The sequence below is a fragment of the Amphibalanus amphitrite genome, unplaced genomic scaffold (assembly GCF_019059575.1).
Source record: "Amphibalanus amphitrite isolate SeventyFive unplaced genomic scaffold, NRLGWU_Aamphi_draft 000584F_arrow, whole genome shotgun sequence".
Classification (NCBI taxonomy): Eukaryota; Metazoa; Arthropoda; class Thecostraca; order Balanomorpha; family Balanidae; genus Amphibalanus; species Amphibalanus amphitrite.
In genome coordinates, this window is record NW_024882078.1 from 17530 (window position 1) to 37081 (window position 19552).

Genomic DNA, 19552 nt, shown 5'->3' on the forward strand with positions numbered 1-19552 from the left:
ATGCCTCTGACCACATAACTGTAACGGCGCGGGGCCGTCGCCTGCCAGTTAGCATTGCCATGTTCAGTTCTTTTTGCAGCACTCCGGGTCGTCTGTGATCTTCCAGATGAGGCCGCAGGACGGCGAAAACGCTGTCCTCGGCGCCCAGTGTTCACAGGGTGAGGTAAAAGGCGCACAACCAGGCCAGTCGGCCAGCTGGACGGGTCCAATATACGATCGGTGTCCTCAGCATCAACCTCAATCTTGAACGCCTTGCTTACAGAGGCAGCAGGACCGCGGCGTGATACCCTTTGGAAATCATGGAGATTGCGAACAACCGTCCAGACCAGACTCCGCACGTCACTGTCAGCAACATCCACACGGAAGCCCTCCAGGATGAACTTCTCCTTCCGAGATTCTTGACGAGGCGGCTCCTGAATCAGAGCCGATGGGGGACCAGAGCCGGTCACCATGCTCTGTCGCCGTGTCGGGCCGCCTGGAGCCGCGGCAGACGTGTCGCTGGTCGGTGCCGCAGTCGGCACTGCTGCTTGACTGTGGTTCGCGGGCTGCGCTGTCCTACGCTCAGACACGGTATGCGTGTTCTGCTGCTCTGGCTCACTGTCTGAATCGCCGACCCGCCAATGCAGGGCACCAGCGATCGCCTCACCCAGGGCACGCAGTTCCAAGTTGGCGGCAATCTCGCGGGCGGCGGTGCGGTCAGAGTGAGCCTCTTCAGTTACAGCAGTAGCATCATTAGCAGCGGACCTCGCATCGCTGTCATGTCGCCCCGGCTGCACCTGTAATCCAGTGGTGACTGGCCGGCGTGGCTGTGGGCCCTCACGGGCTAGCAGTCCCTCTACAAGGACCTTCAACTGATCAATCGTGTCATCTCTAGCAGCACATTCTCTGCGGAGACCAGTTATTTCCAGTTCCAGCTGTTTCAGACGAGTTTTGTAAGCATCCTGGGTAGCTTGACGAGCGTGAAGCTCCCTAATTTCATTCTCCATTCGCAGCTGGGTGGATATGATCGCCTCGAGTGACGAAGTTATCGCGCTGGGGCACGACATAGCAGAGTCCGAGGGCGCGCTCCGGGTGGGACCGGGGGGTGGCAGGGGATTGCGACCCGCTGGCTTCAGAGTGGCAGCATTAGCACGCTGTGTCAGCATACCTTGAGCCGCCGAGTAGCCCAAGGTCCAGCAGTCATCCGCTAGGCCAGCCAAGTTGCCGGTAACACGGCGGCAGAGAGGACGGCCGGCGACAGCCGGGATGACCGCAGACAGCGCAGCATGCAGCAGTTCTCGGAGCTCTCTCAGGTCGGGTTCGTCCATGGATGCCATGATACAGCACACCGCAGCTGGGTCGTAGCGCCCACTGAAAATGCAATCCGACTCAGCGATTAGACGTTTCTTGTCGGCTGACGTCGCACTAGTGGGGATCAGCTGGTCCAGGGTCGGCGCCCTCGCGCTCGTCGCCACCCTGTCGTGGGATGCTTTGTCGTCATTCTCGCCGGTATGCGTAGAGTTAGTCGCACTCGTCAGCTGTTCGGGAGTCGCGGTAGGCTGATTGGTGAGAGGAGAGATAGGACAAGAAATGCTCTTCGGTACAGTTTCTTCAGCGTCCGTAATCGTTGATGCTACGATTTTTGCCTTGCTTATCCTGCTCCGTTTGGTCTTTCTCGCCACAACCCATTCTCCCACTGTTTGATCGTAGCCACTAACCGAGGTGTCAGAGTCTGACATTATTGGCTATAAGGATCTCTCTTCAGAACTAGCACGAGACTTACTACTAAAAATCTAGAGCAGAATTAACGCGGTGGTGAGTCTAAAATTTCAAAACTGGGTCAAAATAATCAATTTTTTAAAGCCTATAATTCAATTATTTCACCATTCAACTCAACTGCAAATACCACCAAAATATTCTACGTTAAATTAAGATTCGTTTCATGCTTATCTCAAAGTCATTATGCGGGTCCATTACGCCAAAATAGGCAGTAAACTAGAGCACTGCTAAACACGTCTGCTCATTCCAATAGCTGCTAGTCACCAATCAGGCTCAATCAGGCTCAAGTAATGACACATTTACAGCGTATACCCTCAGCGGTGATATATAATACTGAACGAGGCCGGTGTAAATAAATTTTCAAGACCGAGGTCCTTACTGGATTTTTGAACGAGGCCGAAGGCCGAGTTCAAAAATCAGTAAGGACTGAGGTCTTGAAAATTTATCACCGGCCGAGTTTGGTATGTATTTTACTGTATGCCAACGATAAATTTATCTTCTGGGCCGAAGCTCTTAGCCGACTTAGGAACGAGACCATCCCAAAATGTTGGCTTTAGTGCATTCTGGTAATGCATTTTTGACCGTGGTCAATTTGCTTACACCAGTTATTACCACACCCCTCTGGCTAATGTATTTGAATAGGCCAGGCATACAGTAACGCATTTTACGTTATCTGTGTGATGCGCATCTTATTGCAGTCATGTGTCTGTCCTTCGTTTTATCGGTTTCGTACGCCTCCAGCTGCCTTTGCTCCCCGTCTCGCCGGCCGTGGGACGCCGCCGTGCTGGGTTCTGCTGGTTGCTCGTTTTAGCTATCGATCAAACGGATGGTGGAGTGGGATCTATGCGGCTGTCTGGCGTATTTCCCACTGCTGAGCCACCGAAACGGGCTCCGCTGTATTAAATCATGTAACGCCATAAAAATGGTCAAATATTCACGGATAATGAAACTGGTCTACCCTGTTCCTAGCGAAACATTTATAGCATGATCTCGTAAAATTTTCGTGTTTTTTTTTTACAAATGACAAACAATTTTAGGCCTGCAAGTAATAAAAATAGTGCCGCCCTGATTTTCACGCCAAGAACCAAAATCCATACACGACCTAACTCCACCAGTTTGGCCGGCCGGTCTGTCACAGTTTTCGCTGTGTCTCTCGGCAGGTCAGCTGCGCTGGGCGCGGATGCTGTACCGCCGGCTCAGCGAGCCGATGGAGGTGATCCGTCACCACCCGGCGCTGCTGGCGCTCACGGAGACCAAGCGGGCCGTGCGGCGCTACAACAAGCTGGCCGTGTGCCTGTGGAGGCTGCAGCACCTGCTGCACCAGGCCTGGATGGACAGAAATGTATGTACGGGCCGGAGACGGGGGGGGGGGGGGGGCTGATACTGGGGCCGGATGATTACATATAACGGATAGTGATGATTATAATGCCGTGATTGTAAAGTAGCTGCAAAATTAGTTCAATCTGATAAATTTGAAACGAAGATCAGCTGGATTTTCCTTATTCCTGTCCATATATTCGTGTCAGATGTCGATCAAACGCCGTATCCATCCTTACAAATAAACCGCACCATATATGTAAATGAAGTAATTCGTACGGCAATGGCAGACCTGTCATTAGTACTGCCTCTCGTTAGATTGTTACACGCATCATGTATCCCTCACCGAAGCCGACCGACCGCCAGGTGTTGTACATCGAGCGTCACCTGGCGTGGCCGGTGGTGATCCAGGAGGGGGACGAGCTGCGGCTCAACTACAGCCACGAGATCCGCGTGCTGCTCAGGGAGATCGAGGTCATCCTGCGCATGGGTCTGCCGGTGCCGATCGTGGCCAGCGCCCTCCTCTCTCGCCGACAGTACCTGGTGGATTCTGCCAACTCTGTACAGGTAACGGGGTGCTTGGTGACGTTCTGTATATGCATTGACAGCAATATATTATTCTTAGTGTAATATTCAGGGAAAGAAAAGCGATAACAGGCATGCTATTCGGCACAGTCGACACAAAAAAAAATCGAAGTGCAGATACAATCTGGCTGGTGGGAGAAACTCAAAAGTGGAGGACATGCATTAAACTCACCGGTGACCGGCAATCTCCAGGACCTGTTGGAGTACTTCAGCGCGGTGCGCGGCCGGGTGGTGCCCAGCCTGCAGCCGCTGCTGGTGCCGCACGTGCAGCACGTGCGAACAATGCTGGACACGCGGCTGGCGCGCCTCACATGGACCTCTGGCAAACTGGGGCCGACCGTGGCCGAGATCAGAGAGGCGGTACGGCAACTGGAGGTGCTCATTGTGAGGTAAGGTGGGATGAATGAGGGAGAAAGAGTGTCGGTGTTAGGGTGTATCGAGACAAGAAGGGGTGGAGAGTGGACGCGATGTCAATACACTACACCGTCCAAAATGCGGTGTGTAGATAGGAAGAGTGTGTTTGGGAAGACATGTATGTTCTTTCAGTGCGCTCTCCGTATACTCCATTGAATGAATATGACGCGCATCTACGTGATTTGGTTTGCTACCTATCTCAAACACCGCGCAAACAAGCTTGAAACGTGCATCAATCTATTCATGCCACACATCTCTCCGCCGCCGCTGCCGCTTACCGCCTATAACTGCGTCCACCCCCGCTCCCACACAGACTGGTGGACATCCACGGCAGTCGGATAGAGGACACCCTCGGACGGATGTACTCTGTGCGGCTGTACACACTGCCCGGAGACAAGCCGTGGACGCTGGACGACTTCCTCGTGCGCACATACAAACTGTGCGTCCACTCGGCGCAGGTGAGGGATTCGGGAAACATATCACTTGTGTACTCGTATCTCATTACCAACTGCCTGTGTCACTATTACCTTTCCCACAAATACCCCACATTCACTGTTATAAATTGACGGACGGTCATAAATCTTACGCATCTTCGAGTTCATTGACTATTGCTTCATATTTGTTTTTTGTTTTCTATTGAAAAACCAACGTCCTGCTCAATTGTCGGACAGTTTTGCAAAGATGTCCGATCTGCCAAGATATGTCCAAGATATGTCCGATATACAGGGTGTTGCAGATAAATTGGGACTAAGTTCATGACCTTACAAAAAAATTGGTATGCGGAGGAACATCATGGAAATTTGACACAATATAATTTGAACAATTGTTTTTCATTTGATATTGAAATTTTAATCCTAACATATCGCGTAGTCATGGAGCAGCGTCGGAGGGAAACGATTGGTGAGTTAGTTCGCGCCGGACAGAGCGCGAAGGACATACTAAGTAGAGATTGCAATCCCGGGATCGGGAACCCGGGATCCCGGCGGGATTTTAATCCCGATCCCGATTCCGAACTTCCGCCAATCCCGGGGTCCCGAAAAAAATCAGTTTTTCATCATAAAAAGAATATAGCCGCTGCACGAGTCTTGTTTACACTGTTCATAGTGCTGCGTGACATAAAGCAGAGAAACAATTTAGCTGGCACCCCGCATCGGCCGTCCACAATTGACCGTGTTGGTAGCTCCCGGGTATCACCCACAGCGGACAAGCCGCTTAAATGTGTACGAAAAAGGGTCCCGAACGCCAAAAAAAAAAAAAAATGCAGCATCAGTGCTGCAACATCTTTATCAGGATCACGGATCGTTCAGCGAATCTGACTTGTCCGTGCGTGGCCGGAACAAAAGAGGTCATCAAGACAGTCTTTGAGCTCGTGTCGCAGAAAGATGTCACAGATGTCACGCAAGTGACGGCAGAGCTCACTGATTTAAACGTAGAAGACGGTAGAGTGGAGCTCTCCCAGTCAGTGACTCTGCCCTCAAAGCGACTTTGGAGCAAAGTCTTAGAGACATTAGTGATGAAAGTAGAACCGGAAGGAGGTGAAGTGACCAAACGACGTCTTGAAAACATTGTGAAATAGGGAGCTGCCAAATTTGGCGTACACTGGTCGCGGGTTTTAAAATAGACAGACCTACCAGCAATGACTTAAAACTGTCGCGCTAAATACGAGTAGCGTAGACGAAGAGTGAGTGAGGCGTGGATGTGCTGGAACGGCCGTCTTAATGACGAGATGAGGTAGTAAACGCACTGGTCGACGCGCAGTTTTATAAAGGCCAATTGGGAATAAATGCTAATCAAATCGAAACGTTTCCTTCGCAAATTCAATCGTTTTTAATGCAAATGACATGATCTAAGGATGGCTTTTGGTTGCCTCTTTGTTTGTGGTAAGCTAAAAGACGCAAAATATGTCAGTAGGAAATTATTCTTACGACCTTTAGTGACTAGACCGGGATCCCGGGATCCCGGGATCCCGAAATAAAAACTTCCGGGATCCCGGGATTGGCAAAACGTTCCGGGATTGCAATCTCTAATACTAAGTTTAACTGGGTACCCAAAGTCTACCGTGTACCGAACTATCGCGACTGTAGGAGCTGGAGGGGATGTCGCTTGACGTTCTCACACACCTCGCAGTGACCGAAAACGGATACCAACATTCCTGAGCGGCTTGAAACGCTCGATACAGGCCAAAACGAGGACCTCGATGAACAAGCTTGCGCGTGCCCGTCACGTGAGCAAGAGCACCATCAGGAGAGCCGTAAGAGAGGACCTCGGGATGAAGTCGTTTACCAGAAAACGACGAAGCCTCCTGACCGAACCAGCAAGAGCGATACGAAGGGAGAGGGCACCGAAGGTCCTCAATCTCCTCAAGCACCTCGGGAGTGACGTCAGAGTATTTGTCGATGAGAAAAAGTTCATCGTAGAAGAGGTCGCCAACCGCAGGAACTCGCGGGCTATCGCCTACAGCCCTGATGAAGTGGCTCCCGTGATGAAAGGCAAAAATCCGGCATCAGTAATGGTGTTCGGGGCCGTCGCAAGTGATGGCCGCATAATGCCGCCCCATTTCATGCCTGCTGGTGTGATGATCGACACTGACGCGTATTTGACCATCCTGAAGGAGTCTTTCATCCCCTGGATGATGAAATACTATGACTTGAGCAAAGTCATGCTGGTGCAAGACTCCGCCCCAGCACATGCTTCCCAGAGGGTGCAAGATTTCCTGAGCCAGATGATCCCCCTATATGTACCCAAGGACATATGGCCCTCCAACTCGCCTGATTTGAATCCATGCGACTTTTGGATGTGGGGCGTGGTAGAACAAAAGTCCAACTCGACCACTCCTGCCAACGTTTCTGACCTGAAGAAGGCCATCAGGAAGGCAGTCAGCACCATTGACCAGGACGAGGCCCGGCGCGCGTGCTCCGCTTTCCGGCGCCGTCTCGAGAGGGTGCGGGACGCCGACGGCGGTCACATCGAGTGACAAGGCTGTGCGTACATGACACAATACACGTGCGAAGTTTCAACTTTCTGTGTTTTCATTCACCGTATTAATAGCATGTTGAAATTAGGTCTGAAAATTCCCAATTTACCTGCAACACCCTGTACATATTCTGCGCCTGATTACAGGAGCTGGACAGCCTGAGCGGCACCATAGAGCAGGGCGTCCAGGAGCTGGTGGAGCTCGTGCACCAACACGATCCCACGCGCGCCGAGGAGTCCTCCAGCGGCTTTGTCGAGACCGACGGCGAGTCGGACGGCACTGGATGTGAGTAGGGTGTCGTGTGTAGGGTGTCCTGGGCCGGAGCCAGGCGGTTCAGAGGTGCTGTCAACTGCCGCTGCATCTCGGTCTTAGGCTCTTTTCTTATGTTCGAAAGTTTCTTTCTTGGTAACACCTGGTTACCTGCGTCTTGGAAGGTATCTGTTTCTGAGCTGAAGGGATTAAGAAAATTGTTACGAGTTTCGCTGGTCCCATCCAATGTCCCAACAAGCATGTTGTATTATTGCATGTACGTACGTACCCCTCCCACACGCGTTTGTATTTTCTGACATGGTATTAATTCCTTCCCGCAGCGTCAGCCAGCTCTCTGGCGCAGCCCCCGTCAGGCCCGTCCACCCCGATCCCCCCGGCCGGGTCAGAACTGGGCACCTCCCGCAGCACGGCACGGGCCGTCACCCCGCAGGAGGTCAGTGACTCAGTACAGGGCCGGTCACCTTGGTAGATGTATCGCTGCTGCTAGCTTGCCGGTGCTAGTTGCCATTTTGAGTGTGGGAGAGTTGAACAGCAGATGATTATTCGTCAACTTAAAACATTGACGCTCATCAGGCATAAACGCAAAAAAAAAAATCAGGCGTTAACAAGCACTACGTCACTTGCGATGTATCGGACTGGTGCATATTTATCTGCACGTTGATAATGCATGAAAAAGACTCGCTTCATTAGCCATCCGTTATAATTGCTCTCGCTAATCACTTACTTGAAAACGAATGCTTCTTGAGTCCAGCACATACCAAAGCTTAGTGACGCCCTGAACCGTCTCGCACCTTTCACTGCTGTCCACGCAGCTGGAGCGCCGTCGGAAGGAGATGCGCCAGCGGATGGAGCGGGCCGGCAAGGAGCTGCGCCGCCTCTACCACAGGAAGGTGCTGGAGGTGCTGCTGCGGGCCACAAAGGTGGCACTGGAGGCGCTCCGAAAACGGCTCTCCTGGGTGGAAAAGGGAACCTGTGAGTACAGGGAATAACGCCTAGGGGAGAGGTAGTGGTATAGGAATGTCGGTCGTTTTATTATTTAGGTCTGAAGTATTTCATTCTGGTCATGATGCTTTACCCAATTGCGGCATTGATCTTTTTAAACGATGGCTGCCCTCGGGTCGTTGGTACAGGACTGGACGCTCGCTTTTCCTTTTTTTCGTCATATGTGACCGCAAACCATGCAGTAATGCCCTACCCGATTATGTAGCACTCAATGAAAAATTAAATTCATCGCATTCTTTACCGGTAATAATCGGTACGTAACATGTTCTTAAAAGTAAAGGCCAAGCTTAGCACTGATATCATCGTTGTTTGAAAATAAAGTTTAAATGGATTCGTACGCAGCTGCGATAGAAGACACGTCAGGTTAGTTACAAATGCGTTCCGGCAGCTACATAGTCATCTCGCTGTACAATATGCGTTTATATGTGCTGTCGTATAAAAGTTGCAAGCAATGTACAATAAAGCATCACTAATCAATTGTATATAACCTGATTTGCGATGGATAGATGAGTTATTAGTCTGACTGGAGTGTTCTTACGCATGTGCGTTTAGATTCTGTATCCTCACTAGTGTTTTACAAAAGGCCTAATATTTGGTAGGTACACGATGAACTTTATGCACATAAAAAAAATTAGGAAAATCGTTAACATCTTTTATTGTTTTTTTTTATAGTTTGGTTGAGGCAATTTCCTAGTGAAAGGGTTGAAATACTTATATACATTTGGCTTCTTGCATGTTCAAACCGTTTCAAAATAACTTTATCATACAGTTATAAGCTTGTACTCATTATTGAGCTCTTGGTAGTGGTAAATAAAAAATTTCAATGGATTGATTCGAGTTTGAGACATTGACCTTACGATGTCAAAATATGTTTTATGCCCCAACCAGTAATGACATTGTTATATCACTGACTACGTTTTTCTTTCAACTACACTCAACATTCTGCAATTTCCAAAGCATTTTGACCCACAAAGGACATCTTTTACCGTGTTCAATGCCCATCATTGTGCACCACCCTTTTCCAGATGCGTTTAGAAGAGTGCGGATCCGTAAGTTGAGCTGTATTGCCAGTGTTGCTAATCCGTCCTCTCGCCAAATTTAAAACGGCATAGGCGCCCGTATTAATTTAACCTGTCGAATCAAAGGCAGATATACGACGCCTCTGTAGAAGAAACTGAGGGACGTTTGAATAAAACGTGAATGCTCACGGTGAAGTTAAATCGTGTCACAGATTTTCCGATGGGATTTTTTAACTTTGCTTTCATTCTGCAATATGCGCACATTTTGCACTTGCAGCTCATATTCCCATTCCGGTTAATGTATCAAGTAAGAGCATAGCATGTCTGGTATAAAAGTGAGTTTACCTTGGTAAAGGACTTAAAGAAGCATCAAATTGAACATACAAAAAGGGATAGGTAAAGTTGGTTCGCCGCTGGTAATTTGAGTGGAGTACTCGAACAGGGTGATCTGTTTTGCAAAATAAGATCATTTTATCGAAAGGATATTCAATGGACAGCATTCACAAATAAAACAAAACTTTTAATGGATAATCTCTCTTATTTGTTTCAAATCGTACATGAGACACTGCATGCTTATAAAAGGGACTACCTCTTCTCGTTTGTGTGTCAGTGAATTATTGCGTCAAGTCCATGCACGGAGCCAGTATTTCCTTTGATATGGCCTATGCTTCTATATATCGACACCTTTTTTTAAACCCCACATCTGTTCTCCGGTGAATTTCCGGAAAGCATGAAAGATCTCTTTTTAGAAGTGTCCAATTGTCCGATCCTGATCAAATTTGTGTGTTCGTAAGCTTGCTCTGGCATTTCTTGATCTGCCAAGATAGACAAACTTGAGAAAAATCGAGTGTCTGTACCTTTTTTGAAGGTTTCTTAATAACTTGTCTGAACTTCACGGGAGAACAAATGTGGGGTTTAAAAAAAGGTGTCGATATAGCTGGTGAAAAATACATCGGCTCTCTTTCCCTCCGTTCTCTTAGCACCTATCACCCTGTATGCTGTCGTTTTCAGGCATCTCGAATCCCTGCGATGAGGCTTACCCCACCGTTCCCTTAGCTACTTTCTGGAAGACACGACATTAAATAGTAATTGATCTTCCGAGATAAAACGTAGCTTGAGCCCTTGCATAAGTGTATCAATGTCGTGCCTTGTATCAGCGTTGTAACATGTGTTTGTGTCGTATTTTGTATCGGTGTTGTACCGTTAATCCATGTTATGTTGTGGGAAGGCCGATGCTGTTTTGTATTGTACTGTCTCGTGTCGTAGCTGTCTGTGTGGATGTTATGCGTGAAGTGTTCGAATTATGATGGTGGACCTAGTGGCTCTTTGGTATAGTAGCGAACGTTCGCATTCGCTACTACTGTTGTCTTATGTGTTATGTAATCCCGCAATGGCTTGGCAACCAGCGACCTCTTGACCTTATCGTGCACATCTACGAGTAGAAGTATAACAATGCATAACGGATGTTAGCGCCGTCGGACTTTCGAGCCCGTCTGAGTTGAGATGTTATGCCAACATCTGAACCGGAGACCGGGACGAAAGTCTGTCTTTTTAATGCTCCGTAATTCTGGCGCCTCGTCTCGGCATTACAGCTACACCGGCAGATTGTGTGGAACGGTATTGCGGTCATACTGGACCGCCCCATCAGAATCTCATCCCTACCCCTCTGACCCTCTCCCCTGGACGACCACCCAGTGTCACTGCTGACGCCCGAGCAGCCGGCCGTGTTCAGTGTCGAGGCCAGCCTGGACGTGCCACATGTGGTGGTCTCCCCCACACTGGACCAGGTCCAGGAGACACTCGTCAGGGCCGGGAAAATCATACTGTCGGTCGGCAAGGGCGTCGGACAGTGGTGCCGACACAAGAAACACAAGGTAGGGGAGCCGCGGATACACCAATGCGTTTGAGGGCTGTGCTCGGTAACGTATATCTTTTTTAGGAAGGTTTTAAACAGCATGCAAAGAAGTGGCACGCTCGTTAAACACTGAGATTCATGCGCTATTTATCTCAGCGATAAATATTGCACTTAATAGAAATTACCTCGAACGGAGTTGCTCTTATGGATGTTCTAACCTGCGTCTCTTAGCAATCACAGTGACAAGCTGGAACCATTGATCTAGAGATGGGAGTATGCGAGTGTTCAGTTTCGCTGGCAGGTGCCCTCGAACGCCGAGCTTCCGCCACCACTGCCGGTCGGTCCCGAGCCGCCCAAGTCTCGCTGGGGCACCCAGCTCCAGAAGGCAGTTCAGTGAGTCTGCCTGACACCCGAGCGTGGATTAGCCTTCCTACCCAGCTGTTCCGGGTTTTAATGTTCGGCCAACTGCATTATGTGGGGTGGACAGATGAGTCCTAGGAGTCGGAGAAGATCCTTTGTGATTGTGCAGGTCATTGATGATATCTTTTGATTTATTGATGTATTTTTATTCATATTTTATTTGTTTAAAATTTCAGTTTATTTATATATCTTCTTTTTTAGGGCGTAAATGATACCAGCATCTACCTAACAGCTCTAGTGGTTACGGAGCAAGCAAAGCGAGCGTAATCTTTCCTTAGATTAACGGAAATTTCTGAATATGAGCCGACGCTTTTGCGACGCTTATATCTCAGCAACCACTGGACCGATTTACATGCGGTAATTTTTTGTAGGGTAGCTTCATTCCTTCTACCAAGTATTGGACTATTCCCGATGCATGTGGAATGTGGATGACCCCTTATGCACGTGCCACGTGCAAAACGAAGAGGTGTCACTTTTGTAATAGTTGCAATATCTCGGTAACTACTGGGCCCATTGCGCTGAAAGTTGGCATGTAGGTAGGCACCCATTAGGCAATGCATATCCATGTGCCAGAGTTGGGGTGCTGCTGCACGTACACACGTGCAGGGGTCGATTCCAGATCTCGAGAACGGCTGGACCGATTGCGCTCAAATTTGGTACACGGTTACGGAGCAGTTAGTAGGGTGCCGCGCACACTGCACAAGTCAGTTGGGACCCATTTTGCACGTGCGCACGTGCAGGGTGCCGCTTCCAGATCTCGAGATTGGCTGGGCCAATTGTGCTCAAATTTGGCACATCACTAGAGACCGGTTTTTAAGGTGCCGTGCACAAGTCAGTTGGAGGTACCCCTCGAAATTTCGCACGTGCAAGGCCCACCCTCTCGCTCGCTCCATGGCCTTGCGTTAGTCGCCCCAAAAGGCGTTATACTGGTTATATGTAGATAAAGAACCGCTTGTTTTCCTGACTTGCACTGAATCTAAATAGGGATAACCAGAAACGATAAAATTGGATTAGTGCTCAGCCTCAAGTCTCTATAAGTCATCGGCTTCAAAACAAATCATTCTTGCAGATACCGTGAGATCCAAGCCAAACACAAGAACTACTACTCTTACGTCCACGACAACAAGGAGGTGGTGAAGCTGGTCGCCCTGCTGGCCAACTGTCTGCACAACACGCGACTGGTGAGGGCTGTGGTCACTGGTTCGTCAACACGCGATTGGTGAGGGTGGCACTTAGGTGAGGAGTAAGGGTTCATCCAGATCCAATCTGTTTGCTGAGCGGTATCTACATTTGTATCTGCCCCCTCCCATCCTGTTTCACGCGCCAGTCTCGTCCTCTTCCATCCATCTCATTTATTTTACCCATCCCGCCGTATATTACCCGCCCCACCCAGTTCGACGCAGGGAGAATGAGCTAAGACGTAAAGACGGGTGAGTATTTTACGCGAGTTTTTCATTCGCCCGTCACCTACCCGACTCGTCCTGTTTGACGTGGCCCGTGTCGCCTGCAGCGTTTCGCCGACCTGCTGGCCGGCTGGGAGCCGTACCACCACCTCTGGCGGATGGACCGACGCGCCACCATGAAGGCCGTCACTCGACGGAGACCCTCTCTGATCGAGTTCGAGACAGAGATGCAGCGCTACAAGGACATCGAGGCAGAGCTGGCCGAAAAACCGGCCACCAGCCGCGTGGGAGCGCTGGTCATCTGCACAGGTCAGCGCCGAACCAATGGAAACTGTACATAGTGGAGGACTAATGGGGTGCTCGGCTGAGGTAGCGTATGACTATGCTTGAAAGGCTAAACATGGAAACTGATCATCGTATCCACGAATAGGTAAATAGCCGGACGTTTGAAAAAAGCATGATGTTTTTAAGAAATGAAGAAAACTCCGAAGATGAAACACGGCGATAGTCGTTGGTATGTTTCCCGATTCGATGCCGAGCGTGACTGTGAGTTTTTAAGCATCACCTGCAGGACCGGGCTGTGTATGAGATCCACGGCTAGTCCCATGACCTGCACCGTCCCTGTCCCAGTACCCTGACCAGTACCCGCCCCCTCCCGTGTCGTCCAGTCCAGCTGCAGCGGCGGCTGATGTCCGAGGCCCGCGGCTGGCTGGCGCGCTACGGCGAGGCGTGCCGAGACCAGCAGCGGCGCCAGACAGCCCGCCTGATGGCACACCTGACACAGGAGGCACGGAGACTGGCGCAGCCCATCAGTGACCTGGAGGACGTGCGCGCCGCCATGGAGGTGCTGCGCCGGGTCCGGGATATGGAGATCGACACGGACAGGGCCATTGAGCCCATCGAGGTGAGACGGCGGACTGGAGGGGTTGAGAAGCTCGGTCTGCAAGACGGGCGGAGAATGTATTAAGCATTGTAAATGCCTCGCATCTCTTTGATTGTGCGATACGTTAGACTCGGAAATTGAATTGCAAATGTAATTTAACGTGATTTCTGTCTTCTTTTTTTTGTTAAGTAATGTCCTTTTTTGTTAATTACGTGATGGTCATCAGTAGAAAAAGGTAAACTTTTGAAATTCACTTTCCTACATAGTGTGTAATGTGTCACGCCACCGCGTCCCCTGTGCTGAATATTCCCAGGAGAGTCTGCTGGTGCTGGCCAAGTTCGGCCAGCCCTCCAGCCGGGAGGACGCAGACGCCGTGGACACTCTGCGCTACACCTGGCAGCGCGTGCAGAGCCACGCCGCCGAGGTGCAGTCGCTGCTGCGCTCCGTGGAGCCGCACTTCCGCGGCGAGCTGGTGCGCAACCTGGCGCAGTTCGAGCGCGACGTGCGCCAGTTTTGTGCCGACTACCGGCGCCAGGGGCCCATGTCGCCCGGACTGGAGCCGCGCGAGGCCTCCGATCGGATGCAGCTCTTCCAGGTAGGAGGAGAGGGAGTGGTGTATGTATCACCGCAGAATGCTGGTGGAGGCGGTATTTAGCGATAGAAGGTACATAGTTATTCGCAAGTTTTAACTGTTCGATGACTTTCGATCATTTTGCTGCAGTGAAGGTATCGCTTGGCTGCGAAAGTGTTAACTACTAACGAAATTAAATAGTTTTAGCATGATAAAACACGACTCCGCTGGTTAGATAGCAACGAATAATCGGAATAATCTGACTACAAGCGTTTTGCCAGCGACCCGAGATCTCATGTGCCGCCCATTTCGCTCTTTCCGGCAACCGGTATCTTTCTTCGGTAGAACCGTTTCGACGGCCTGTGGCGGCGGCACCAGATCTACACCAGCGGCGAGGAGCTGATCGGACTGGAGCACAAGGAGTACCCCATCCTCGGACAGATAAAAAAGGAGCTCAACCTGCTGCAGAAACTGTACAGGTGGGGACGCTGGCTGATCCGTGGCGATTGACAATCCGTAAAACATTGGCGGCGCTCTACGCGGCATTGTCGTCCAAACTCGGCTACCATGAAAGCTTAGCAGTCACTGCGTGTTTCGTGAGTTGTGTGTGGTGATGGTAAAATGAAAATGTAGCGTTGTTTGGTATAAAGAAATGAATTGTGGCTATTTCGACGAATATTTAGTGAAAGAATAAAATACTTGCGTTGTTAGGACCGGCTATTTCAACTGCAAACGCCATATCTAAATAATCCGTGGTCTTCACACCTGTCCAATATCTGTCCTTGGTAACAGACCATCCCTGTTTTCAGACTATACAACGAGGTGATTGACCGAGTGAGCAGCTACTACGAGATCCTCTGGGAAGAGGTCAACATCGAGGAAATAAACAACGAACTCATGGAGTTCCAAAACAGGTATGTGACCTGCGGTGGTCTTAACTTGTAGGATTGCTACGTTCACATCGTTATAACAGCTCGCATCTTGAATGCCGTAGCCATGTGAACATTGGTGTTGTACACAAAATCGAGCACAGCACAGATGGTTCAACCTCGATATTCGTTTGTTTACATAAAAATCTGAACTACTATTACAAGCGGTCTGTTTTGCGCCAGGCTTTTAACAACAGCACATTCCCACAGGTGTCGGAAGCTGCCCAAGGGCCTGAAGGAGTGGCCGGCGTTTAACGCGCTGAAGAAAACAATCGACGACTTCAACGACATGTGTCCACTGATCGAGCTGATGGCCAACAAGGCGATGAAGCCGCGTCACTGGCAGCGTCTCTCGGAGGTCTCCAAGTACCAGTACAATGTGGAGAGCGACGGCTTCTGCCTCAAGGACATCCTGATGGCGCCGCTGCTGCAGTACAAGGAGGACATCGAGGTGCGTCATTCGACTGACGACTGATTATTTTTGTTAGAACATTTGAGATACCGTCATCGTGCATCATGCAGAAACAAATTCAAGCCACCCAAACTTAGTTCGGTATTTACTGCATGAGATCAAGAAATTACGGCAATTTTCCGTAAGTATATGTGATCCAGCGCTCTACATCCATCGATTTTATGGGATTTTATATCGATTTTATATGTTTATCCGTCCAATAGGTTACGCTCTCCTCCCTCTAACCCTCTCCCCTCGGTCGACAGGACATCTGCATCTCGGCGGTGAAGGAGCGTGACATCGAGGCCAAGCTGCGGCAGGTCACCACCGAGTGGTCTGCCCAGGAGCTCAGCTTCATGACGTTCAAAAGTCGCGGCGAGCTGCTGCTGAGGGGCGATAACACGGCGGAGATCATCGGTCAGCTGGAGGACAGCTTGATGGTGCTCGGATCGCTGCTCTCCAACAGGTGATACTGAGTTGTGTGGGACGGGTGAATCCGCCCCAGGGCGGTGCTCCGTCTCTGAATGATAAAAATCCTATCACCACTTTGTTTCGCATGACGTGTCAATACAGATGTGCTGAACCACATCCAGTTCATGAGCTTCCATTTTGGCTCCTAAATCCGGAGCTAGGTTTGTGCTTCACCATCTCATCAAAGTGTTTCGACCGCAGGTACAATGCGCCGTTCCGTAAGCAGATTCAGAACTGGTTGGCCGACCTGTCGAACACAAACGAGGTTCTGGAGCGGTGGCTGTTCGTGCAAAACCTCTGGGTCTACCTGGAAGCGGTGTTTGTTGGGGGTGACATCGCCAAACAGCTGCCCAAAGAGGCCAAACGGTGAGCGCGGCTCCGGAAGGACCTGGGTGTCAGTGTCAGTGTGTCCTCATTGAGGACAATGAGTGTCCTCATTGAGGAGTCACTCCTCAAAACGGACAGTTCAAACAGGCTTCGGGTATGCACTGCAGTGTGGATACCGTTGGAATTTTGAGGGACTTTCCGCTTAGTTTAGCCAGCCGCGTGCGTCTATATATTGTGGCTTCAAGACTAATTAGTGGAGCTATTACAGCGGGGTCTAATTTAACTTGTGATTATTCCAGCTTCGGGTTCCACTTAACACGCAAATTCATTCGTTACATGATTTGTAATTCAACTTTTATGAATTTTACCGTCTGCATACCGTCTAGGACAGGTGCCATGTTTCGTTTGAATCTCGTGTTCCACACAATAGTAGGAGCATTTTGATGGATCGGAGTTAACGATGCTGCGTTGCGTTTGCAGGTTCTACATAATCGACCGTTCGTGGCAGCGGATCATGCACCGGGCGCACGAGGTGCCGAACGTGGTCAGCTGCTGCGTGGGCGAGGAGTCGCTGAAGCAGCAGCTGCCGCACCTGCAGGAGCAGCTCGAGCTCTGCCAAAAGTCCCTCTCAGGGTCAGTGCCTTTGTCACTGTTGGCGTTTTTTATAGCCGTTGTATGGAATATGAATGAATGTCACATGAGAAATATGGGCTTAATTGCTGGTATTTGAGGCTGGATGACAACCTTACAGTTTTCCTTTGTATTGTATTTACCCGCTTTGTCATCCATTTGCATTTGGTTTTGTTTTGTTGGGCCGCCCGCATGGGCTAAAGCTACCTGTCCAGCCCGGACCCAAGGGTTGCGGAGTGGGGTTGCGGAGGACTTGACTATCCTGAGTATGGAAACGACTAAACGGGTGATTGTCATCCATTACCGTCAACACTCAACTTTTAACTTTCCATTGTTTCCATCTCTCCAGCTATCTGGAGAAGAAGCGCGTGCTGTTTCCTCGTTTTTTCTTCGTCTCGGACCCGGCCCTGCTGGAGATCCTCGGCCAGGCCTCCGACTCTCACACCATCCAGAGCCACCTAATGAGCATCTTCGACAACACAAAGTCGGTCAAGTTCCACGACTCAGACTACGATAAAATACTGGCCGTCATCTCCAGCGAGGGAGAGACGATCCACGTGAGTGGCTCCAGGGCAATTTGGGAGGGGGGGGGGGCTTGGGAGTGTCGGACATCAGAAAACGGAGTGTTCAAATGACTGTGCTAGCAGAAACAATCGATAGTGCATTGGTCTTCAAAATTAAGTGATAGTTAAGTGATTAAATTAAGGTCTAGCTGTGTGATTTGCCAGCCTCAATTAACTCGGTACGTAACGGTCATTTTTATTGGAAACATTTTAGGAGCTAGACGACTAGACGGAGTCGAATTCGGAGTCGACACGAAAGATCCATCGACTCTGTAGTCCTGTTTCCCGTGGCTCGAGACATCTTTTAGGAGCTCGTCAAAAAGGCACGTCGATTGTGCACCTATCCATCTTTTTAAATCGTCACATTATTTCTGCATATCCACCCTTGTGTTTGGCTCTTGCATGACCCGTCCCCGGACCCTCTCGCCTCCGTCTGCGGCAGCTGGAGAAGCCGGTCCGGGCCGATGGTAGCGTCGAGGTGTGGCTGATGAGTCTGCTGAAGATGGCCCAGCAGTCGCTTCACGCCATCATACGACAGGCGCACTTTGTCCTGCAGGACGCCACCATCAACGTACTCAACTTCCTGGACAGCTTCCCGGCCCAGGTGAGGGACGCACAGAGCTCGGACTCTTCATGTCTTCTTCTAGGAGCTACTTCATTGCTCTATGGGTTGCATAACATTATCTTCATCGGGTTTACTGAGGTATGGGGAAAATAGCATGTCTAGCGTGTTTCCTGAGAGCGTGAAACTGAAATGCACATTATCATGTCACGGCAAGGAGTCATGAACCACATGTTTGGCGTGGGTTTAATGCGTTTTACTGGCCCCAAAACCGGCATTTGTTTGTTGCTGGGATGGTTTGCGGTAGATCGTGAAACAGCTGATCAATCAGCAGCGTTACCTCAGCTTGCAAGTCGGTGTATCGGACGAATCAGTTGAACGGTGTTCCAGGTGGGCATCCTGGGAATTCAGATGATCTGGACCCGGGACGCGGAGATGGCACTGGGCCAGGCCCGGTTCGACCGGAAAATCATGTCCGACACCAACAACAGGTGGGCCGGGCTCGGAATTCACCGACCGATTTGTATATGGTTACTGATCGTAAAGTGCTTCAAATTCTTGTTTTTCCCTTACCCGAAAGACTGTAAGTTAGTTCTATGACTAACGATGTCTCGTCTAATATTTCAAGTGATTCAGATGAGTGGTGTCATTGATCATAGCCGGGTATTCGATTAATAAGAAAAACACATTTTTATTACGGGCATCTAAATTCTAAAACCAGATCGATTTGACCTCCAAACCCTGACTATCGCTAGGTATCGAGCTGTTTGTCCTGTGCCGTGCGGCAGGTTCCTGGAGCTGCTGAATCTCCTGATTGACCGGACGGCGGCCGATCTGACCCGCATGGAGCGGACCAAATACGAGACGCTCGTCACCGTGCACGTCCACCAGAGGGACATCTTCGACCACATGGTCAGTTCGCACAGACGGAAACCATGCTCAACAGCTGCACTGGCGGAATTGTTAAACGACCTTTTATCTTACATATCATGTTGACAAACGTTTACTTGATAAACAGACATAACCCTAAGCAGCTTGTATGATTGATTAAAGGGACCCTCCCACCTTCAAAAAAGTTAATGAATTGGCATAAAAGTGATGTAGCGTGAATCACAAAGAGCGAAAATGAACATCTACCAAATTTTACC

General features: G+C 49.9%; 1 protein-coding gene across 1 annotated transcript in view; it reads left to right on the forward strand.

Annotated features, from left to right (window-relative positions):
* The first annotated feature begins 2924 nt into the window (after positions 1–2924).
* Positions 2925–19552, forward strand: part of LOC122394305 (dynein axonemal heavy chain 5-like) — an 87912-nt gene continuing 71284 nt past the window's right edge. The window contains exons 1-24 of the mRNA XM_043391081.1: positions 2925–3100; positions 3442–3642; positions 3853–4049; positions 4388–4532; positions 6821–7015; positions 7195–7333; positions 7639–7751; positions 8131–8290; positions 11035–11213; positions 11496–11587; positions 12684–12795; positions 13125–13326; positions 13686–13921; positions 14214–14495; positions 14817–14950; positions 15281–15385; positions 15611–15851; positions 16118–16317; positions 16524–16688; positions 17130–17282; positions 17629–17836; positions 18285–18446; positions 18795–18895; positions 19193–19316. Coding sequence (XP_043247016.1) covers positions 2939–3100; positions 3442–3642; positions 3853–4049; positions 4388–4532; positions 6821–7015; positions 7195–7333; positions 7639–7751; positions 8131–8290; positions 11035–11213; positions 11496–11587; positions 12684–12795; positions 13125–13326; positions 13686–13921; positions 14214–14495; positions 14817–14950; positions 15281–15385; positions 15611–15851; positions 16118–16317; positions 16524–16688; positions 17130–17282; positions 17629–17836; positions 18285–18446; positions 18795–18895; positions 19193–19316 — 4008 coding nt within the window. The 5' untranslated portion in view covers positions 2925–2938. The remainder of the gene's footprint in view (positions 3101–3441; positions 3643–3852; positions 4050–4387; positions 4533–6820; positions 7016–7194; positions 7334–7638; positions 7752–8130; positions 8291–11034; positions 11214–11495; positions 11588–12683; positions 12796–13124; positions 13327–13685; positions 13922–14213; positions 14496–14816; positions 14951–15280; positions 15386–15610; positions 15852–16117; positions 16318–16523; positions 16689–17129; positions 17283–17628; positions 17837–18284; positions 18447–18794; positions 18896–19192; positions 19317–19552) is intronic.